Source organism: Martes martes, assembly GCF_963455335.1.
Source record: "Martes martes genome assembly, chromosome: 5".
NCBI lineage: Eukaryota > Metazoa > Chordata > Mammalia > Carnivora > Mustelidae > Martes > Martes martes.
Genome location: NC_137892.1, coordinates 120,327,010 through 120,350,891, shown reverse-complemented (window position 1 = coordinate 120,350,891; position 23,882 = coordinate 120,327,010). Strand labels below are relative to the sequence as shown.

The following is a 23,882-nucleotide window of genomic DNA, read 5'->3' as shown; positions in this document are numbered from 1 at the left end:
CTGTTCCTTACTCCCCCAACCCCACAGTATATAATCAGCCACCTCTCATAACCCCAGTGCAGCAGCTCTGTTTGTGCAATTTGTCCCTGTGTTTTAAATAAACCAGCGTTTTGCACCCATGAAAGACGTCTCAAGAATTATTTCTTGGTCCTGGGCTCTGGACTCCACCCCCAACCCCCCATCTCACCTGCATTCCTAAACCACACCAGACACTGGAAGGGAGAAGGAGAGTGGGGTTCAGAAACTGCACCTGATGCTCTACTCTGGGGAGGGGAGGTGGGAGTTCATCTCCCCAGAGAATAAGTTTTGGGAATCCCGTGAAATTGCCACTGAAGGCCTGCTCTGCCTCCGGCCTTGGAAATGGAAGCAGGATTTTTAAAAATCCCCGTAGGAGGCAACGTTTAAAAACAAGAAGGTCCAGTAGCTTGGATATTTGCTATCCAGTTACCAACAGCCCCTTCAAGGGAAGGCACCTAGGGTATGGCTAGAGCCCTGCTTTGGGCCGACCCGCACCTATCTCAGACAGCGTGGCGCTCTAGCGGGAGAGGATAGACAGCTGTGTGCGGGAAGTCAGTGCTTTGTCCTCTTCGCCACTGCGGGAGAACGCGAGGCCCCGATGCTGCCGAGGACAGGCCCTGGCAAACGGCCCTCTGTCCACGCAGGATTCAGAGGATCGCGGGAACGGATGGAGGCTCTAGGGGTTCCTACGCCCAGCCCAAGCCCAGGGCTCTCGCAAGGAAAATGTGCAGAGCCTTCCTTCCTAGCGTCCGGCGCCTCCGAGCTCCTCAGAGGCCGGGCTCCTTCCCCACCGGAGGCCGCGACTTCTTTGTAACTCGAGCAGGCCCTGGCGGGCCGGTTGCTGTGGTAACGCTGCTCGCCGACTCTGTGAGGCGGAGAGGTGGGAGGCGGGCCTCGCCGGACGTCACCCAGACTCGGTTTGGGGTGCTGCCCCACCCCCAACTGTCTGCCAGAAAGGAAGCCGAGAGATAGCGGACGTTTTGTAAGTGAGGGGTCCAGGGAGCTGCATTAGTACAGGGAAGGGGGTGAGGATCCGCTCCTGTCAACGACTTTAACGGCCCATCAAAGCGGGGTGGCGAGGACGTTGCAGTTTGAAGGATTTGGTCTGAACGTCCACGCCCCATCCTCGGCCTTTGGGTCTAGGCCACGCCCCCAAGCCGGGGCTAGTTCTAGGCCACGCCCCTCCGTTGGGCGCGCGGAAGGAGAACCGAAACAGTGTGGTGGTACTAACTGAACTGAGCCAGAGCAACTAATGCGCGGAGGCCCAGCACCGGTCGTGTTCCGCATGCGTCCTGCGAGGCCGCCCCGCCTCTCTGCTTTCTGGGAGCCTTCTTGGTTTTGCGCCTGCGCGTTTCTCCCGCGAGCTCGGGTTGGACGTACACGCACGGAGTCTCCGGGGCGCGCAAAAGGGGTGGAGCAGGCTTGACCAGGTGCGCGCGCGCGTGCGCGCGCGCGCGCGTCTGGAGTGACGATAAAGGAGCAGGCGAGTCGGGAGGATCCAATGGGTAGAGTGGTTCGGCCAGGTTTTTAGGTGGGCAGTGCGTAAGGCCGCTCTGGGCACGAGGGCGCCCATCTCACTGGCCCGCTCGATTCCCGGAGCAGATCCGGGGCAGGAGAAGAGCGCCGGGTCAGGGGCCGCTGCCGCCGCTGCCGCCGCTCCCGGGGGACTCTACCCGCCAGCCCGCCAGCCCGCGCTTTGCGGGCCCAGCTACTCAGGGTAAGCGGGCTTGCGCCTACCGGGGAGGAGCGTGAGATGAGAGAGTGTAGAAGGCCATCAGGGACCTGTGGGAAGAAGGGGAATGGGGGCGTGAGTGAGGGGCAGGGGGTGTAAAAGAGAAAGAGGCCCATCGAATAGTGGTAATAATACCAATCACTAGCATATAGTAATAATATTCTAGTGTTATGTGCCAGGACTTTATATAAAGCACTTTATATGCTTCATTTTTTTATCCTCCACTACAGTTCTCCGAGCTGTATGTTATTGAACCCATTTTACAAGATAGGAAAACTGAGGCACCAGAGGGGTTAAGTAACTTATGCAAAGCCACACAGCTAGTTGGTGGCATGGGTTCGAATGTAGGTCTTTCTGGCCTGAAAGTAATGTCTTTTCTTCGGGGGAAATAAAGGTGGCTACAAGGGAAGGGGCGGGATGAGTGTTGTTTGGAGAGGGAGGGTGAACTAGAACGGGAAGAGAATGATGATAGGAGACTGTGTAAGGAGGAGGACCTGAGTTTGGATCCTTCCGGGCCTCTCGCTTCTCGGTTCTTTTGGCCCCACAACTTTTTCTTGCCGTTCTGTGTTTATGAACCATAGTTATTGCTCTGGAGGCCTGGACCACATGGTTGGTTTTTAAGAACTGGTTGAACTGCGGTTCAGACCATGGTAGTTGTGCTTGGACACTGTTTTGGGGGCGGGAGTGATGGAGGACGGCGAGGGCCACCGCGGCGATGTATAGGAGGGGACCCTCTTTCAAGCTGCTGTGCCGTTTCTTCTAACTTGCTCCTACTTCCTTTTCCATCTTATCCTTGCGCGGCAAAGTCTTTGTTCAGTTCTCGGAATGGGGAAGTGATTTTGTCTCCTTGCACCCTTAGGCTTAAACTAAACAAAACCCGGAAAACCCCAATTTTCTTTTCCTAAGCAAGACCTGGTGCTCTGGATTGCTTGCAGAGAAGGATTTCGGTTGGCTTTATTCGTCGTTGCGCTTTAGAGCTTTCCTGGGTAAACAGGAGCTTTGTTTCGGAGAAGTTTACACTATAGGTTAGCAAGAGCGATCTGCACAGATTCTACTGCAGATCAGCACAGGGCAGGGACCTCAGTAATTGCTGTGTGACCTTTTCTTCTTGAATAGTCGAAACAGCAGGTATCAGTGCTTGTTTTTTGCTTTCATATGGAGTGGAGTAGGGTAGCTCGTGTGGTAGTCAGATTTTCATACAGTGGAGTAACTCCTCCAGTATAGGTATCAGTACTTGTTTTTTGCTTTCATATAGAGCAGTAGCTGGTGTGGTAGTCAGATTGTCATACAGTGGAGTAACTCAAGTGGAAGTCAAGGTTTAATGTCAGCCTGTGAGGGAAACTTTGCATGTGATCATAGTTATCCTTAAAAATTCCTTAGGAAGGTTTAAAGTTATAGATGGACATTCTGTTTCTCAGTAATTCTAGCACAGTGTTTCCTTCAACTTTCAAACTTGTTACTGTGTCTCTGGTTGCAACCCAAGTAATTAATTAGCTTACCTTTAGGGGCTGTATTGCACACATAAACATATTTGAATGGGATAGCCTTTCCGTATTGTAAGGTGTACTGTGCACAGCTGGCACTAAGAGGCTTAAAAGGAGGAAGAATAACTGAGGAGAATATGTTTGTGATTCCCGTCTTAGGATCCTTCTGGAGCATGTGCTCACTGATTGGAAAGTGGCAGGCAAAACTGGTATCATTTATTATTATTTCTCTCCTCTTTGCCTAGCATATCTAGTAGTTTATGCTAAGCTCAATGTGCATAATGTGATTCCTTTTCAATTTTTGAGTGGCACTACATTTTGAGATTTGCAAGCAATTTCCCGACAATTTTCCTAGATGAGGGTTTGGTGTGAGGATGTCTTACATATTTTGCCAGTGGTCTGCATTTGTGTTCCATATTTATCACATATGTGTAACAAGGGTTAACTTTTTGAAAGTAGCTTAGATTTTTGTTTTTTAAGGTTTTATTTATGAGAGAGAGAGTGTACAAGCTGGAAGAGGGGGAGAGGGAGAAGCAGACTCCTTGCTGAGCAGCGACAGCTGACAGTGTGGTGCTTGATCCCAGGACTGCGGGATCAGGACCTGAGCCAAAGGCAGACGCCCAACTGGTTGAGCCACCCAGGCACCCATGGCTTAGTTTATTTTTTTAAAAAGATATTATATTTAAAAATATATTATATATATATAATAGTAGATATATATATACGCACATTTATGTGTGTGTGTATATACACACACACACATTTTAAGATTTTATTTATTTATTTATTTATTTGACAGACAGAGATCACAAGTAGGCAGAGAAGCAGGCAGAGACAGAGAGAGGGGGAAACAGGCCCCCCGCTGAGCAGGGAGCCCGATGCGGGGCTCAATCCCAGGACCCTGGGATCATGACTGCAGCCGAAGGCAGAGGCTTTAACTTACTGAGCCACCCAGGCACTCCTGGCTTAGCTTTTTAAAAAAATTTTCTTGGAAATGGAAGTCATGATAGTGCCTTTTCAAATTAATGTCTCTGGGGCGCCTGGATGACGGCTTGTTCGTTAAGTCTCTGCCTTAGGCTCAGGTCATGGTCCCAGAGTTCTGGGATCAAGCCCTGGATGGGACTCTGCTTAGTGGGAAGGCTGCTTCTCCCTCTTCCACTCTCCTGCTTGTGTTCCTTCTCTCACTGTCTCTGTCAAATAAATAAATAAAAATCTTAAAAAAAAGATAAAATTTATGTCTCTGAATTTCACTTCTCTCTCTCTCTCTTTTTTTTTTTAAAGATTTTATTTATTTATTTGACAGACAGAGATCACAGTAGGCAGTGAGGCAGGCAGAGAGGCAGGCAGAGAAGGAGGGGAAGCAGGCTCCCTGCTGAGCAGAACCCTGAGATCATGACCTGAGCCGAAGGCAGAGGCTTAACCCACTGAGCCACCCAGGCGCCCCTGAATTTCATTTCTCTTATCTGTAAAATGTAGAGGAAGGAACTGTACAAAGTTGTAAGATTTCTCCATTGTTAATTTTGAAGCAGAACTCCACATTTCATATCTTGCCACCTATATCTGTGTCACATTATCTCTAAAAGATAAGGACTCTTTTAAAAAAAACCCATGATAATGTAACACCAAAAAAAAAAAAAAAGCAAAACCCCCATACAATAAACCCAAATCAGCCATTGTTCAGACTTTTGTCTTGAAAATGTCACTTTTTAAAAAAATTTCTAACAGTTTAAAGATCTCTTTAGGGTCTATAGATTTTGATTGGTTGATAAGTCTATTGAGAGTCTTACTTTTATTTCTTGCAGTTTGTTGAAGAAGCTGGGTTATCCTGTAGTTTCCCACAGTAGTTTCTGGATTTTGCTGATTGCCTTCCTATGGTGTCATTTAACATGTTCCTCTGTCCTCTTTATTTCCTGTAAATTGGTCTAGAGGTTTGGTCAGGTTCAAGTTAGATTTTTTTTTTTTTAAGATTTTATTTATTTTAGAGAGATAGCATGAGCACGTGGGGCATGAGGCAGGGGAGCGAGTGAGGACAGAGGGAAAGGCAGAGAATCCCAAGTAGAATTCCTGATGAGCATAGAGCCTGCTGCAGGGTTGGATCCCAGGACCCTGAGATCATGACTTGAGCCGAAATCAAGAGTGGAACACTTAACTGACTGAGCCAACTAGGCACCCCTCAAGTTAGATTTTTTTTTTTTTTTTTGACACGTGTAATTCATAGTGGTGATGTGTTCTGTCAGGAGGCACATAATACCTAGTTGTCTCTTTCTGTGGTTATTATAGCCATTGTGATATTTTAACAACTTTATTGAAGTATAACTCAAGTACTGTAAAACTAGAGTACAGTGATTTTTAGTAAACGCATGGAGTTGTGCAGTAATCAGGTAGTTGAGTTTGGTAACCTTTCCCTCACCTCGGGAATATAACCTCATGCCATTTACAGTTAATGCCTGTTCCCATTCCATTGCTATAGTCTACTTTCTGCCTTTATAGCTTTCCCTTTTCTGAATATTCCATATAGATGCCATTATGATTATTGCCCAGATCTGTGAATTCTTTAGGATCTACAAAACGGATACTCTATCATTCCATATTCATTAGCTTTATAACTTCTATTAAAGGAAACTTGCCTTCAACTCTTTTCTTAGTACAACTTATATAGGAAAGACAAGATACATATTTTTATTTTTTATTTTTTTTTTAAAAGGCAACTTTTTTTTTTTTTTTTAAGATTTTACTTATTTATTTGACAGACAGAGATCACAAGTAGGCAGAGAGGCAGACAGAGAGAGAGAGAGAGGGAAGCAGGCTCCCTGCTGAGCAGAGAGTCCGATGCGGGACTCGATCCCAGGACGCTGGGATCATGACCTGAGCCGAAGGCAGAGCCTTAACCCACTGAGCCACCCAGGTGCCCCAAGATACATATTTTTAAAATAAATTGATTAACTAGCATTCTCCATTGGTAACCAATAAAGTTTATTTTATAATGTTTTAATCTGTGTTCAGGGGTGCCTGGGTGGCTCAGTTGGTTAAGTGTCTGCCTTGGGCTCAGGTCATGATCCTGGGGTCCTGGGATTGAGGATTCCCCACTCCCCGCCCCGCTTTCCCTACTTGTGCTCTCTTATTCTCTCTCAAGTAAATAAAATCTTAGGGGCGCCTGGGTGGCTCAGTGGGTTAAGCCTCTGCCTTCAGCTCAGGTCATGATCTCAGGGTCCTGGGATTGTGCCCCGCATCTTGCTCTCTGCTCAGCAGGGAGCCTACTTCTCCCTCTCTCTCTGCCTACTTCTGCCTACTTGGGATTTCTCTGTCAAATAAATAAATAAATAAATAATCTTAAATAAATAAATAAAATCTTAAAAAAAATCCATGAGTTCATAGTGCACTGTCTTAGAAGTTTCAAGATGTTAATTGTAGTAACTATTCATAATGATGTTTATTATATTATAATCTTTTATATATGTTTATCTTTTATATATCTTTTCTTCGACCAGAGGGAGCCTCTTCAGGATATTTCCTGAGTTCTTTTGACACAACCTTAAGAGCTGATTAACTAGGGAGCCTGGTTCTAAGAATTTAGTGTAAATACCCAACTGTCTTCTTTATAAGCCTGCTTTTTTCTGCTTTGAGACCAAAGGCATTTTTTTGCTTGGGTCCTTTTTGGTGCTTTGCTTTTATGGAAATGTCTTCACAGTCATACCTACTTCCCCTAAAGTAGTTTATGGTAGTGCTTGAAATGACACCAAAAAGGAAGTGCATTGTTTAAGTTAGAAAAATAAGGAAGTGAAGTGGTACTGATTTAACATTAATGGGCATAGAAATGGCTTTGTGCCCTCTTGCAGGGGAAAACCTTAAACACAGTTTATAATCTAATCAGAGTCCTAACATTTTCTTAATTATGATTATATCATGGGATTTATTCCATACTCAGTTTGAACTTTTGCCCTTGTTGGATGTTCTTTATTCATTTGCAAGCTTTTAATTCATGCCATCATGTACAGGACTGAAATGAGAAGAAATGGATTCTGTCTTTGAGAAGTATCCACCCATATTTGTTAGGAACTTACCACTGTCTCCTTAAGTTTCAGAGTAATTATAGTCAGTCTATTATAATTTCAGAGAAACATCTGTTGAAGTGTTGGGTACTTAAATAAATGGGATCTTTCAGGGTTGCTGACAAACCAAAAGATCAGTTTCTCAGAATTTTCTCAGAGAAATGATGACATTTGAGAATGACAGTTTTGTTTTGATCTAGATTCTTACCGTTGCATCTGCCTGTCTTGAAAGTAGGAAGCAAAGATTCATTTTACTATTTCTAGGAATTTTCCTTTGAATATATATCTGTGTACTGGAGCCCACTCTTACGTTGAGGGTGCATGTGGTGGGGTTGCCTTTTTAAATAAAGGCCATTATGATAAGCTCCTTTTGGTCTTTTTGTAACTAAGCATCTCATTATTATTATTATTATTATTATTATTATTTAAAGATTTTATTTATCTGACAGAGATCACAAGTAGGCAGAGAGGCAGGCAGAGAGAGAAGAAGGGAAGCAGGCTCCCCGCTGAGCAGAGAGCCCGATGTGGGGCTCGATCCCAGGACCCTGGGATCATGACCTGAGCCGAAGGCAGAGGCATTAACCAACTGAGCCACCCAGGCGCCCCTAAGCATCTCATTATTATAACAGCATTACTCGGAAGCTGAATCATGTTGAGTTTTATCTTGCAGAATACTGTGCCCCTCCATAGTTTCCTCCCAGAATATGCACTATAACTCATATTATGCTTTCTAGTTGAATTATTTATACTTGCCATCTTCTCTGTTCCTGTTGTTGAATGGTTTAGTTTCTTTCTATTATTATGTGTTTAAAAGTAGACATTAATAATTCCAATTCTTCCTTTCATTGTGGTGGTTAAAGTTTCAAATTAGCAAGTGGGGTTGGTTTTTACCACTTAAGTCTCTCACTTCATGATCAATTTGCACAGATCTAAAGAGGCACTATATTAAGTTAGTTAATTGTCTTTGGTTATATATGACTTTTGGATTGTGGAGAAAAAGAATTTCCCCTTTTATAGGGGGCAGAGGGAGGAGTCCCATGACCATATTCACGATGTAGTTGTTAAGACTTACATGTGAGAGTTTAGGTCTACATTCTTTAGGGCTTTCAGAGTTCCTGATACCTTCAAACTGGCTAAAGTGATTCCTTAAAAATGTTTCCATAATTTGGTCTCTGTGCGAAGTGTAAAAGTCATAGATGAGGGAATATTTGTGGTCACTAGGGCCTATTTTAATATTTAGATAGTCTGAAAAGGGCTCAAATACTTATTTAGGATAGTGGTTTCACTTCTGTGCTAAAGGGCAGGTTGGGCAAAAGTTTCTTCAGATTTCTTTCTTTCCTTTTTTTTTAAGATTTTATTTTTAAGTAATCTCTACACCCAGCATGAGTCTGAAACTTACAACCCTGAGATCAGGAGTCACATGCTATACCAACTGAGCCAGCCAGGCACCCCAGTTTCTTCAGATTTCTTAATTTTAGTTTCTTTGGGTTAAAGAACTCTGTGTGTGTGTGTGTGTGTGTCTTTGCCTTGACAAGGGCAAATTTCCCCACCTTATAAACTGAAGAATGAATGTAAATAGTCTTAATGTTTTAGCTTAAACTGATGAAGTGATTTTTTTTTAATCTTTGTTTTTTTGACATTATCCCAGTGTGTAAATTTATGTGATTTCAAAATATGTTTTTGAATCTAGATCAGATCAACCATCGGCTTACCCTCTTACAGAGTCAACTGAAAGTGACTTACCAAGTTTCTTCAAGATGCCTGCAGCACTTGTGGAGAACAGCCAAGTTATCTGTGAAGTCTGGGCCAGCAATCTAGAAGAAGAGATGAGGAAGATCCGAGAAATTGTGCTCAGTTACAGTTATATTGCTATGGTAAAGAGCTCCGCTCTGTTTGACTCACCTTCTCCTATGGACTTAGGGAATGTTCAGTGTGAGATTTTGAAAGAAAGGATAACACTAACCCATGGTAAATTAAACTTGGTGGAAGGTTGTGATGCTTTTATAAAACATGGTAGCCAGTGTGTCTGAGAAGGATGTAACCTATAATATCTTAGATTTTTTTGTAATGTTACTTTGTGTTTAATTGTTTTTAAGGCAGAAGTTATGTCATCCATAGGGCAGGTCTGTTCTGTCCCGCAGATAGGGTGAATTTGACAATGTTTAAAAATGGTTTTTAAAAATTAGCTATCACCATGTAAAAATTAAGAGATCTCTTTTAAAGTCCAGATTTCTGACACCTCTGGAAAAAAATGGGAAGATCTGGCATTACAGGATCCATATTCTTCTGTGTTATTGAGCGGCTGGAGAGGCAGATGTGTGTCATAGTGATATTGAGGGCCTCTTCTAGAGAAGGCATGCACTGTCTAGTTTGCTCTAATCTGCATTACTCATAAGCAGTCAGTCTTTAGCCTCATATTTAAAACTGTCTGTGATCTTGTTCCAGGCTTTTTACTCATGGTAAATGTAGCTATTGTTTTTTTCTGAATGGCTGTTTCCTTTCCCTATATTTGTATTTTTATTCATACATGTTCTCAACCTAAACTTTTTTTTTAAAGATTTTATTTATTTATTAGAGAGGGAGTGAGTGCACAGAGGGAGCATGAGAGAGAGAAGCAGGCTCCCCACTGAGCAGAGAGCCTGAACTGGGGCTTGATCCCAAGACCCTGAGATCATGACGTTAGCTGAAGGCAGCAGTTTAACCTACTGAGCCACACAGGCATCCCTAAACCTAAACTTTTAAAAATTCACTGTATATGAATATAGAATGTTCTGAATCTATAGTCATCTGCTTTTACTCACATCCTGCCTAGGATTTCCAATTTGCTGCCCAAAACTTCATGATTCTAGTACTCCTTGTGTAGGAATCAATGAGATTAGTATTTTAATATTTGTGCCCAAGCTTGGGTCTTGTCACATAACTTTTATAAATTAAGATAAAATTTTTATTTATGAATTATCAATTCTCAGCATCCTTTTGTGAAACCTTATGATGAGAGACCTTTTACTTTTCTAGGACACAGAATTTCCAGGTGTTGTGGTACGACCAATTGGTGAATTTCGTAGTTCCATAGATTACCAGTATCAGCTTTTACGGTGCAATGTTGACCTTCTAAAAATTATCCAACTGGGCCTTACATTCACAAATGAAAAGGGAGAATATCCTTCTGGAATCAACACTTGGCAGTTCAACTTCAAATTTAACCTTACGTAAGTGTCTGAAACATTTCTCAGTGTTATTCTTAGATCTACCACATTTGTGCCCTGTGATTTCTATCTGTTTTTATTAATATAAAGTTTTATTTCCATTGAAACCAAGTAAGGATTGGACACAGCAGTCAAATAGACGATGGAATAAGGAATCTCAGAAAGTTCAGTCCCTTTTAAAGAACTCTTATAGGGCAACAATAAAAAGACAATCCAGTTGAAAATGGGCATCAGATCTGAGTAGACATTTCTCCAAAGAAGATATAGATACGGCTAATAAACCCGTGAAAAGGTGGTCACCATCACTAGTCATGAGGGAAATGCAAATCAAAACCACAGTGAGATACCACTTTATACCCATTAGATGGCTGTAATAAAAAAGACACAACAAGTGTTGGCAAGGGTGTAGAAAAATAGAATCCTCGTATATTGCTGTTGGGAAAGTGGAATGGTGTAGCCTCTTTGGAAAACAGGCAGTTTATCAAAAGGTTAAACGTAGAGTTACCATGTGACCCAGCAATTCCACTTCTAGGCATATACCCATGAGAAATGAAAACATATGTCCATCCAAAAACTTGTATGGGAATATTCATGACAGCATTACTTACAAAGGTCCCAAAGTGGAAACAGTCCAAATGTCTGTGAACTGATGAATGGATAAATAAATATGGTATATCCATGCCATGTTTTTGGACAGTGAAAGGAAAGAGGTAGTAATATATGTTGTACATTGATGTGCTTTGAAAACATGCTACGGAAAAGAAGCCAGACACAAAAGACCACTTATTATAGGATTCTTTTTATAGGAAATGTTCAAAATAGGCAAACTGATAGAATCAGAATAGGTTTAGTGGTTGTCCAGGGTGTAGGTGGTGGTGAGATTATGGGGTACTGGGGATTGATTGCATAATGGGTATGGGTTTTCTTTTTGAGGTGATGAAATGGTTTATAATTGACTGGTGGTGGTTGCACAATTCTGAAAATACTAAAGGTGATTAAATTGCATACTTTATTTTTTAAGTTTTTAAAAAAGATTTATTTGAGAGAGAGTGTAGAGTTGGGGGTGGAGGGGTAGCAGAAGAGGGAAAAAGTCACAAACAGACTCTGTGTAGAGAGTAGAGCCTAATACATCTCATGACCCTGAGATCATGACCTGAGCTGAAATCAAGAGTCAGTCACTTAACTGACACCCAGACACCCTGAAGTGCATACTTTATTTATTTATCTATTTATTTATATTTATTTTTTAAAAGATTTTATTTTTATTTATTTGACAGAGAAGGCAAGAGAGTGAATACAAGCAGGGAGAGGGGGAGAGGGAGAAGCAGGTTCCCCGCTGAGCAGGGAGCCCGATGCGGGGCTTGATCCTAAGACCTGGGATCATGACCTGAGCCGAAGGCAGACGCCTAACTAACTGAGCCACCCAGGCATCCCAGAAGTGTATACTTTAAATGAGTAGATGTTTAGTGTGTGAATTACAGCTCAATAAGGCTATTCAAAATGAAAAATAAAGTTAATTCTCCAGTTAAGATATAAATTGCAGTTCTGCCATTTTTCAGCTGGATCATTTGGGGTTAGTAATTTTACCTTCTATAATTCAGTTTCCTTATGTGTAAAACAGGATTATTATTATCTTTCATAATAGAAGAAAAAAAGGAAATAAGGAGTAGATGTTAATTAAGGGTAGTTGAAACTGAAGCGAATTTTGATGTTTTAAAAGGGTGGTAAAAAACACAAAACATAAAATATACCGTCTCAACCATTTTTAAGTCCGCATTTCAGTAGTGTTGAAGTATGTTTGCATTGTTGTGAAGCAGACCCCCAGAACTTTCTCATCTTGCAAATCTGACACTCTCTACCCATTAAACAACTTTTTCTTCTTCCCCAGATCTTGATGAACCACCATACTGCTTTCTGTTTCTATGAATTTGGATATTTTAGCTCCCTCATATAAGTGGAAACAAAATATTTGTCATTTTGTGACTGGCATATTTCACGTAGCATGATATCCTTAAGGTTCATCCATGTTGTGGCATAGACTATAGCAAAGACTGAATAATACTCCATTGTATAGTAGACCACATTTTTTTTTTAAGATTTTATTTATTATTGGATAGAGAGAGATCACAAGTAGGCAGAGCAGCGGCAGAGAGAGGGGGAAGCAGGATCCCCACTGAGCAGAGAGCCCATGTGGGGCTTGATCCCAGGACCTTGAGATCATGACCCGAGCCGAAGGCAGAGGCTTAACCCAGTGAGCCACCCAGGCCCCCTAGACCACATTTTTTTAGCTGTTCATTCACTGATGGACATTAGGTTATTTCTACCTCTTGACTGTTGGGAATAGTGCTGCTGTAAACATGGATGTGCAAACGTCTTCATGACCGCGCTTTTCATTCTTCTGGGATATAGACCCAGAAGTGGGATTGCTGGATCATTTGGTAGTTAATTTTTTGATGACGATGTAATTTTTTTTTTTTTTAAGAGAATGAGCATGCGAGAAAGCGTGCGTGTGAGTGCGGGGGAGGATTGGGGAGAAATAGAGGGAGTCTAGAGTTAGTGCATAGTCTGATGCCGCGCTTGATTTTAGACCCTGAGATCATGGCGGGAGCCGAAATAAAAAGTTGAATGCTTAACTGACAGCCACTCAGGTGCCCCGGGATGATGTAATTTTTTAAGGGGAAAATTTTGGGGAGACTGTCATTTTGCTGATTATATGAGGTAGTTTTAGTGTAATTCTGATTGGGTCATAGTACTCAAGTACTGCTTTATTTAGCAGCACCAGGAGCATTTGCTAGCTCAGGAATAATTTTTTGATTGTTCGTCTGCTTTGGAGATTTCAGTTTTAGGAATAATTTGGGGAGATGATCTGGATCTCTCCTTTAATTGCATTTTTTTTCCAGTCCACTTTCAAAGCCTGTTATTTATGCCTTAATGGTAATTAATACACAAAGGAAAATAAGGGTTGTTTGTTATTGTAGAGTTTATGTGTGTGTTTAAAATAATGCTTATTTTAGGTGAAACAAAACAGAATGATTCAACACTGGTTTTAATAGAAAAAATTTAAGATTGTGTTTTTCTTTTCCTTGTTGTCTGTCCTAAGTTTATGTGAAGAACAAGTGAAATAACAGTGAAATCTAGTGGGAAAGGAGTTACATAATTTATTTTCCTACTTTGTGCTATGTGGTATTATAAATATTCCTCTGTTTAAATTGATAGGTGTATCTTTGCAGGGGAATATTATGCCAGAGTTGCAACGGATGTGGTATATCTCTGAGCATTGGTCTGGAAAGATGGTCTGTACTGTGTAGATATAAGGCTGGAGTTGTGTATGTGTATGTAGAGAAAATAGCCTTCAAGGATATATAAACTGAGTTATTAGCAGTTGTTTCTATGATATAATATTATAAGGACATTTTTAAAAGTTTTCTGGTATTTTAAATATTTTTGTATTGGTTGATTCTCTTTTTCTATAAATAATGGGAGAAATGAGAATCTTTTATAATTAAGAAATTTATTTTGTGGGGGCAAGTCTCACTTTTCCATCAGCCACAGAGATAAGATTATCTACTTTGCGTGCTTGCTGGAATACTGGAAAGAATGAATTGATCTGTTACTAAATTATGAAAGCATTTCAAGAATACTTGTTCTATAATTACAAGGTGATGTTAATATTGCTGCCCACTATTTCTCTTAGATTAAGAAGTGAATGCCTTCTTTTTTAGAGAGGACATGTACTCCCAAGATTCCATAGATCTCCTCGCTAACTCTGGACTGCAATTTCAGAAGCATGAAGAGGAAGGGATTGACACATTGCACTTTGCAGAGCTGCTTATGACATCAGGGGTGGTTCTCTGTGACAACGTCAAATGGCTTTCATTTCATAGGTAAGTCCCAGATAATGTGTATTTCTCTTGCTTTGGGAACAGGAAATTGCATTCTTAAGTTATCGCTGCAGTCCTTTTGGCTGTCTTTTTTTTTTTTTTTTTTTTTTAAACTACCTATTGGTAGTTACGGAGTTCAGATGGTAACTTAACCATGTTTCAGTGTTTCAAAAAAGACTTTGAAGCTTATGCTGGTTTGTTTCGCACAGTACTGGGCTCTGTCATGTGACTGGCTATCAGTAGGTACATTCAGGTGGAAAAATGGAGGGTGGGGAAGATCAAAGTACTTGATCATCTTTTTCTTGTCCTGTAAGTGGCTGGCCTGTAGTTTATGATGAATAAAACCCACATTTGTAACCCCTTGGGTTCTCTTATAAGTCTCTCATATTAGTCTGGTTTGTTGGTATTTAAGGGAAAGTTCAGATTATAGTAGGATAGATTATGGAAAACTGAAAGTTACGAGGTAGCGCCATTAAGTTTTGAGAAATAAAGCAGTTGAACTCGGGGGCCTGGTAATTGCTGCTTTTCCTCTCATTGCCTCATTCTCTCTTGTAGTGGCTATGATTTTGGCTACATGGTAAAGTTACTTACGGATTCTCGTTTGCCAGAAGAGGAACATGAATTCTTTCATATTCTGAACCTTTTTTTCCCATCCATTTATGATGTGAAATACCTGATGAAGAGCTGCAAAAATCTTAAGGTACACAATATTTTTCTTAATATAAATAGCAACAAAAAAGACAAAACAAGCTTGTCATTTTGCTTTATCACTATTTTTAGAAATTAAATTATTATTATTATTTATTGCTCTTTACACATTCTTCAGTGCCTTCTAGGTGCCAGCATTGTACTGAAGTGGGTGTATGTAGAGCTGATTGGCACAGGGATTTGTGTGGTGAATGTATTTAGTCGGGGGATGAAGGGAGCCCTCTGCTTCTCTTATTCTGGAGGAGGCGTTTGTCACTTAGGGCTCACAAACCTAGTGGAATAGTTGGCGGCGTGAGGCGTGTATGTAGTTTGTTAGGGATGGGGTCTGTAGTGTACCAGACTCAGAGGGGTTCTTAACCCTAGAGAGTTCAAGAACTCAACACTCTAATAAGTTGTTGACATAAGAGATTTTCTGTCTAGAATTGGATTGGTATTTACTATTTCCTCAAACTTGTTTTATAGCCATTAGGACTTTAAAATGGGGCAGAGGTCTGCTACAATTAAAGATATGTAAAAGGAAGGAATGAAAAGTGAAATATAACACAGTGTATTGTTTGGAGGGTTAAAAAGGGGATATTGCTGGGGTAAGGCCTTAGTAAATGACCTGTTCCCACTTGTCATCACCAAAAGAATTAAACTAAAAAGTGGACTTAGTTGATTCCAGTAGAGGAGGGGTGGGTCTGAAATACTCTCTTTGTTTTCTTTACATTTGCAGGGTGGTCTTCAGGAAGTTGCTGATCAGTTGGATTTGCAGAGAATTGGAAGGCAACACCAGGCAGGCTCAGACTCGCTGCTGACAGGAATGGCCTTCTTCAGGATGAAAGAGGTAAGGAGGTGGGTTATCTTTGTGGGCCGAGATTTATTGAAAATTTATAGTTCTGATGGAAGTTGATCACTTTGAAAACAGTTGTTTTGTTTGTTTGTTACGATGTTCAGTATATTATATGCAGTTCAGGAGGCAAAGTTATCCTGAAATGGAGGCTCCCTCAGCTTATTCAAGTCTAGACCTGTACTTGGTGTTCTTTGCAGTTCTCATTCTTGTAGTAATTTGCTTTTCTTCTGATTTCTCTAATATGGACACATTTGTACACTCACTTATTTTATGCTTAAGTTCTGTGAATTGTCAAATGTCTGGCAACCAGCATATTCCATGACAAGCTGAAAGGTTTTCCTCTAAGATCAGGAACAACACAAGCATGCCCACTCTTGCCACTTTTATTGAACATAGTATTAGAAGTCCTAGCCAGAGTAATTAGGCAAGCACAAGAAATACAGGGGATCCAAATTAGAACAGATGAAGTAAAACTGTCACTGTTTTCAGATGGCATGATATTATACATAGAAAACTCGAAAGAGTCCACTAAGAAGCTCTTAAGAGTAAATGAATTCAGTAAAATTTCAAGATACAAAATCAGTATACAAATATCTTGTGTTTCTGTATATTAATAATGAACTGTCAGAAAGAAGTTAAGAAAGAATCCCATTTACAACTGCATCAAAAACAGTAAAGTACCTAGGAACCAATTTAACCAAGAAGGTAAAAGACCTGTACCCTGAAAATTATAAGGCATTGATGAAAGAAACTGAAGAAGACACAAATAAGTGGAAAGATACTTAGGGCTCATGAATTGGAAGAATTAATATCCATTTTTTTAAAAAAAGATTTTATCCATTTGAGAGAGAGAGAGAGAGGAAGAAGAAAACTCCCGACTGAGCAGGGAGCCCGACGTAGGGCTGAGTCCCAGGACCCTGGGATCATGACCTGAGCTGAAAGCAGATGCTTAACCGATTGAGCCATCCAGGCGCCCCTGGAAGAATATATATTCTGAAAATGTCCGTACTTTCCAAAGCAGTCTTACAGATTCGGTGCAGTCTCTATCAAAATTCCAGTGGCATTTTTCACAGAAGTGGAACAGTGATCTTATAATTTGTGTGGAACTATAGAAGTCCCGAGAAAGAAGAACAAAGCTGGTGGCATCATGCTCCCCTGAGGTTCCTTAGGCAATGGCTGGAGACATTTTTGGTTGTCACAGTCTGGAGCAGCAGAGGGGAGGCCCACTACCAGCCAGGGACTTCGCTAAACATTCCATAGTACTACAGTACATTGGACAGCTCCCCTCCATGCCACCTCCCCCACCCTGCCCCCAATAAGGAATTATCCTGCCCAGTAGGGCCAGGGTTGAGGTACCCTACTGAAGTGTGTAATATCCACTATCTCACTTGTAAAGGCCTCCTATTGGCCCATTTTCTAGATAGGGAACCGTGGCAGAAGGAGAGTTGGAAGATCACACAGAGTATAGAGCTTAAGCTCCTAAGCCCTGCACTGCTTGTTAAAGAGAAGGGAGGAGATGGAGATGGTTGTACTAAACAGTGGCAGCAGCCCACAGATCCTGGCAGTAGAAGAACTCGAAGTCTGCTCAGAAAGGAGAGCCTATATATTAAGAAGAGAACGTGAAAAGACTATGTAGAGGAGAGGTTTGGAGCCTTTCTTTATGAAGTTACTTCCTAGTTGGGTAGATCGTCAGGGCTTGGAGACGGCTGGGAGGTGCTGATGTAGTAGTGTTGAGACTTGGCATGACTCCTGGCGGGATTCTGACCATGGGTTCTCTGTCCTATCCTGCAGTTGTTTTTTGAGGACAGTATTGATGATGCCAAGTACTGTGGGCGGCTCTATGGCCTAGGCACAGGAGTGGCCCAGAAGCAGAATGAGGATGTGGACTCTGCCCAGGAGAAGATGAGCATTCTGGCTATCATCAACAACATGCAGCAGTGATGGTGTCGAGGCTCTGTAGAGCGGGCCTGATCCCAGAGTGGTGCTTCTCTGCTGACTGTGTACTTCCCTTCCTCCCCAAGAGAAAACGCTTCTTTTGAGCAAACTGTACCTACCATCTGCGTTGGAAGACTTTTGTTGTATTGAAGACAAAAGATGTCTTTATTTTAGATCCAGAAGAGGGGAGTTGACTCTGAATTTGTAAACAAGTCTTCCCTATTCCTCATCCCCAAGCCTCTCTCCAGTTGCTTCCTGCCACCAGCATCCATGGCTCATTTGACACCTTTTTAAATATCCAGGACAAGTCAGAAAGACTAGTAAAATATATATAACTCTTTATCTGTTGTCATCCTTTTTCTTTTAAGTCTTGCTACTCTCTGAGGATGAAGACTTTTTGATGGGATTCTCAGCTGAGCTGAGGGCTTCCAGGGAAAGTGGAACAAAATGGGTGTTTTGTGAATTGGTTTATAGATGTCTTTTCCTTCTTCTTCTTCTTCTTCTTTTTTTTTTTTTTTTTTTTTGGAACTTTCTCTAGTCCTTGCTTTCCTCACACTTTGTTAGTTTTTCATTATATGCTATTATGTGGAAATGAATTACTCAGTGCTGAAACTTTGAAGACCAGATAATGAAAACTTTTATTAAAAACAAAATTCTTCTGAATATGTTTACCCTTTATTCATGAGGAACTCCAGAATTGGTAATGGGTATTAAGTTAACCACTTTATGTGTCTTTAAGTCTGTGTTCCATTGTGCCACTGAGATTTGCTGTCACATGTCTATCATTTGCAATCATTTTAAGTCTTAATATAATAAAATATCCTAATGTTGTTCCTGAATGAAGTAAGATCAGAATTTTGGACCATAACTCTTATATTTTCAGTAATGTGATTTCAGATGGTCTTTTGTATTTTTCCACATCTCTTTGTTCTCCCTGCTTTTCCTTTTGGCAAACCTGAGGAGAAGTTAGGGAGACTGATTATGTGAGTACCAGGAATGTGAGTCTTAAAAAGTTAATAGTGGTACATGTAAACAGGGCAGTAAGGAATTTGGTTAGAGTTCTCTTGGAGTAATATCCCACAACTGGGGTAGGAAGCTCAGGACTGTGATTTTTTTTTTTTTTGTTTTTTCTTAAACTAGTCATTTAAAAAGTACATTATATTGTTTTTTGAATGACTACAGTACGGACAATTTAGAAAAACCAAAAACCCCTTTGAAATATGAAAACTGGTAACTCACTGAAGTGGATGAATAGTCTTACATTTTAAAAGCTTATGGAAAACTCAATTTCACATGATTCGAAAATGTCAAGTATTATAAGCTGGTATTTAAGATGCTTGTAAATATTATTTATGTTTTTAATTTTGTAAAATAAAGATTTCTTTTTAACCACTGGCATGAAGGTTTGGTCTTTCATAGCTATTAATTGTTGACTGTAGAAGATAGCAGTTTGCAGTCAGTGACTAGAAGCATCTCACCTGCCCCCAAACTCTTGTCTCCATATCCCACAAGTTGGCTTGGGCTTGCATATAAAATGTCTCACTTTCTTGGAAGTTGTTCTTTTCTTTCTTTTTTTTTTTTTTTAAGATTTTATTTATTTGAGAGAGTGTGAGCGAAAGAAAGAAACCGCGAACCAGGGGCAGAGGGAGACGGAGAAGCAGGGCTCCATCCTGAGACCCTGGGATCATGACCTGATCCAAAGGCAGACACTTGAGCGACTGAGCCACCCAGGCATCCCTGTAGGAAGTTGTTTTTTTTTTTTTTTTTTTTTAAAGATTTTATTTATTTATTTGACAGTCAGAAATCACAAGTAGAGAAGCAGGCAGAGAGAGAGAGAGAGAGGAGGAAGCAGGCTCCCCGCCGAGCAGAGAGCCCGACATGGGGCTCGATCCCAAGATCCCGGGATCATGACCCGAGCCAAAGGCAGAGGCTTTACCCTGCTGAGCCACCAAGGCGCCCCCCTGTAGGAAGTTTTTAATGGCTAACTGTGTAAATGGAATTGTCTCCTCACTTGATAAGCCCCGACTGATTATCCAGCCTTAATAGGAAAACTAGTTTTAATTCTGTCCTGGGACCACTCCATTACATTTGGTGGATTAGCTTTTTAATTAGTGGATTTTTAACACAAATTGAACTTCTGGTATTGTAGCACTGGCTCCAGACTATTTCCCACCATTCCAGTTGGCATAAAACGAGTTTTAAGAAGTCTGGTATAGGAGCAGATCTAAGTTTTCATGGGGATGTTCACATAGGAAGAGATTCTCAGCCAAGTTTTTTGGCATGCTGGTGATTGTGGGGCCTGTACAGATGGCCTAAATTTATTTATTGGGATTGAGTCCTGCATCAGGCTCCCTGCTTTTCCCTCTCCCCCTGCTTGTGTTCAGCTCTTGCTATCTATCAAATAAATAAAATCTTTAAAAAAGAGAAGATTTTATTTGAGGGAGTGAGAGTGTGGATGTGTGTGGGGGAGGGGAGCAGCAGAAGAAAGACTAACTGCTGAGCAGGGGGCCCGACGTAGAGCTCAATCCTAGGACCCTGGGACCATGACGAGCTGAAAGCAGACACTTAATCAGCTGAGCCACCAAGGCACCCCCAGATGTCCTAGATTTAGATTCAGATAGGGAATTTATCTTTGCCACAGTTGACAGATTTGTATGTCAGGAGAAATATTGAGATGAATGGTTGAACTAACTCATTGTTGAGCCTGGGATTTGGTCATTGCATGGGAGAGATAAGAGCCAGTTCCACACCTCTAGTAGAATTGGCAAGAACTTTGTATACATATATACGAGCACATGTAGGACTTTGTTAGTGGTCATTCTCAGGAAGGGATGGTCCTGTAGAGGGTAACCAGAGAATGCTAATTATGGGTAAATTCAAGCCCCTCCACATAAATTGCCAAAAGTTATTAAATTTGTCTTCTGGTAACTAGTAAGGCTGACTATCAACTACAAGCCTAATTGTCAGCTAGTGCTAGTATGAATGAGCTCAGTTTGAGTCTTCAATCTAAGCTGTTAATATTCTTTCAATTTCCTAATTTATTCGGCCTGTAAGTTTCCACTGTACACCTACTAGACACTGTAAATAGGAGCTAGGGATAAAAAAGCACATGGAAGACATAATCTCTACCCTCACTGGAGTTTACAGTCTGTGTAGCCAAAGAGTACTTAATTCACTAAAGTACAATTTGTGACCTGTAAAGTATAGGACACTGATGTCCTTTAGGTTGAGGTTCAGGGACAGTCTCTTGAGAAGGAACACTTAAATTGAGATCTAAGAGATGGGTAAGAATGGACCAGGCAAAAGAACAACATGGGCAAAACTACTGAGATGACAAGAAAAACTGGTGGGTTCCCGCAGCCTAAGAGACCAGTGTGGGTGGAATCTAGAAACAAGGTGGAGTGTGTAAAAAGAGGCTAAGAGGTAAACGGTAGGATCAGGCAGGGCCTTGGAAGCCCTGCAAGGTGATCTTTTTTCCACTAACAATGGGGAAGTGCTGAAATAATTTTTTTATTCCACTTACAATGGGACAGTAGTGAAATAATTTTTTAAAACAGGAAGTTGATAAGATTTGATTTGTAATTTGGACTTGTCATTGGTTTATGAAGAATGGAGAATCAGTAATAAGAGCAGATTGAGAGGCAGTGGGAGGTGAGAGCAATCATCTGATTAATTAGGTGGTGGTTTGTATTAGGTTTGGCTTGGGTAGAGGACCAACACTAATTCATTTGCCTATTGGTATCTACTTAGCTTGAGTCACCTCCTCAGTACTTTGACTCTTTGTGGTTCTGATAATTAGGGAGATAGAAATGAAAACCATTTATTCAAATTGTAAGTGGCTTAACTACATTTTCTAGTATGGGAAAGAATTTGGGAGGAAATGGAATCTTGTCACTTCTCTTCTGGGTAGTTTCATTTCTTAGTTGTCAAGTAGTAACTCTTGTTCTTACTAAAGCAGTAATTGAGGTGTGTACGATTCCTCCAAGCACAGATGATGGTTCTGATAAATTGTGAAGGAGTTTAAAATTTCTAGCTTAATAATACTGTTCTTTAATTAAGTGGAAGGGAATAAATATTTTTCTTTCTCTGCAAGTGAAGCATTTGTTCATTTCAGTGAAGATTGTAGAACTGGTATCTACTTCTCCACATAGCCAAGCCTGTGTATAATCTTTGCAACCAAGATTTTCGATCCCTAGTAACAATGCATCTTCTTCAAGTTCAAGTAACTGTATAAAGAATCATGAGGATCTAAGTTCTACAATATTTGTTTTTTTGGGTTTAGCATTTTTAAATTCTAAAGCTAGGTCTAATTTTTTTTTTAAAGATTTTATTTATTTGAGAGAGAGAGAGAGAGAGAGAGAGATCAACAAGCAGGCAGAGAGGCAGGCAGAGACAGAGGAGGAAGCAGGCTCCCTGCTGAGCAGAGAGCCTGATGAGGGCCTCAATCCCAGGACCCTGGGATCATGACCTGAGCAGAAGGCAGAGGCTTATTAACCCACTGAGCCACCCAGGCGCCCTAAAGCTAGGTCTAATTAAAACAAACAAAACCCCTGGTCAGTCAGATCTTTAAATAATGGTCTCTTAAACTCCTTCCTTCCTAGAATTTCTGTTAATGAATTTTATTCTTGCTGCCACAACAATCCCAACTTAGAAAATAATTGAAAAATAAACCGGACACTCAAGCAGAAAAGTTTTCACAATGAATCCCAAAAGAAGATAGTTATACTATTGGGAAAGAGTGCTCCCTCCCAGCCTTACACCAGACTACCTGATTTTTATGCCCCAGCAACTGGGATATTACAGAAACATCTCTTCCTGACATTGTTCAAGAGAATGCTCAATAATGGAGGGGGGGGGATGAACAGGTTTTATAATTAAATAGTATATAGGATCCTATTATGCTGAAGTCTGGAGTCCACTGATCCAAAAGTTACATACTGATCCAAAAGTTACATATGCAGAATTACTAATTTTTCTTCAAAGACCGTCTGTGGTTTTAATTCTCAAAGGATCCTGTGATCCAGAAAAGATTACAAGCCACTGAAACAGTAATTTCTTCCTGAGCTCTTTTGATCACCATTACGTTTTATAAAACTGAAGGGATAAGACACATTGTTTTAGTTATTTGTTCTTCTAATGCTTTAGTAAATGATTTGTTCAAATAAGCAGTGACAAAAAACAATAAAACCAAATTTTTGACCTAAAGTTCAGATGGATGGTAGAGTCAACATGATGGGTAAAGGCCTATTTCACATTCTAAGTGAAGTCTTCGAAAGAACAGAAGGGGAGAACTCATATTAACAAAAAAGTAAGAAAAATGATACCAAGGCATAAAATGTAGCAATTCTGTCTCCAACAAGAATGACATGTTTTTCATCAGGTGAAGTATTTATAAAGGTAGCTTGTGTTTAAGAACATAACACTTTGGGTAATTAAAAAGTTTCTCCTCTTTGGGTGAAACCTACATAAGGCTTTAGAGTTGACCAACGATCACACTGCAGGTGTTAATTCTGAAAACCTACTGCTGGCTTTTCATGATCCTTACTCCAGTAGGAAACCACAGTTGAGTCCAAAGTCTGATTCCACTATGTGTAAGGTAGAATAGAGTCAATTCAAACTTGACCCTCATTTGTATTATTTGGATCACTGCAAAAACACCTAGGGATGAGAGTGAATGTCTGGCATGGTACAACTGTAGAGATGAAGGGTGTCATACATTTTGAATTTGGCACAGTTTTCTTAGAGGTCCTTGAAAATTCACGTGCAGAAGGTCTCGCAGTATCTTTTGTAAACTTTAGTGTTGCCATATTTCTGAAGGAGCTCTTGGGCCTGTTGCTGCATGTCTTGGGTCACGCTGCCAGGACACTGGGACCCAATGTGAAGCAGGATAAGGCAGCACTCCAGCACATCGGGGAAGGGCCAGATCTGAAAGATGACACAGGGATGAATAAAGAAGCATTTACAAAAGAGCGACATATACCTGCTTAGAGGCACCAGCAATTCAAAGTCTCATCTAGTGATACTTCTCAGGCATGAC

General features: G+C 40.9%; 2 protein-coding genes across 5 annotated transcripts in view; one reads left to right on the top strand and one right to left on the bottom strand.

Annotated features, from left to right (window-relative positions):
- Nucleotides 1-1,470: 1,470 nt before the first annotated feature.
- Nucleotides 1,471-19,241, top strand: CNOT8 (CCR4-NOT transcription complex subunit 8). Of its 2 annotated transcripts, none has more exons than XM_080804091.1 (7): nucleotides 1,471-1,735; nucleotides 9,006-9,157; nucleotides 10,299-10,492; nucleotides 14,212-14,373; nucleotides 14,926-15,070; nucleotides 15,794-15,904; nucleotides 17,702-19,241. In XM_080804091.1, the coding sequence occupies exons 2-7, from the start codon at nucleotides 9,041-9,043 to the stop codon at nucleotides 17,849-17,851; spliced, it is 879 nt and encodes a 292-aa protein (XP_080660217.1). In that variant the 5' UTR covers nucleotides 1,471-1,735; nucleotides 9,006-9,040; the 3' UTR covers nucleotides 17,852-19,241. The 2 variants fall into 2 exon arrangements, with proteins under 2 accessions (XP_080660217.1, XP_080660216.1); XM_080804090.1 differs by having other exon boundaries at nucleotides 1,473-1,735; nucleotides 8,974-9,157.
- A 2,925-nt stretch (nucleotides 19,242-22,166) lies between these two features.
- Nucleotides 22,167-23,882, bottom strand: part of GEMIN5 (gem nuclear organelle associated protein 5) — a gene marked incomplete at its 5' end in the record, with an annotated part of 43,293 nt that continues 41,577 nt past the window's right edge. For all 3 annotated transcript variants that reach the window (XM_080804087.1, XM_080804088.1, XM_080804089.1), the window contains one exon: nucleotides 22,167-23,770. In XM_080804087.1, the coding sequence (XP_080660213.1) occupies nucleotides 23,603-23,770 (168 nt within the window). In that variant the 3' untranslated portion in view covers nucleotides 22,167-23,602. The remainder of the gene's footprint in view (nucleotides 23,771-23,882) is intronic.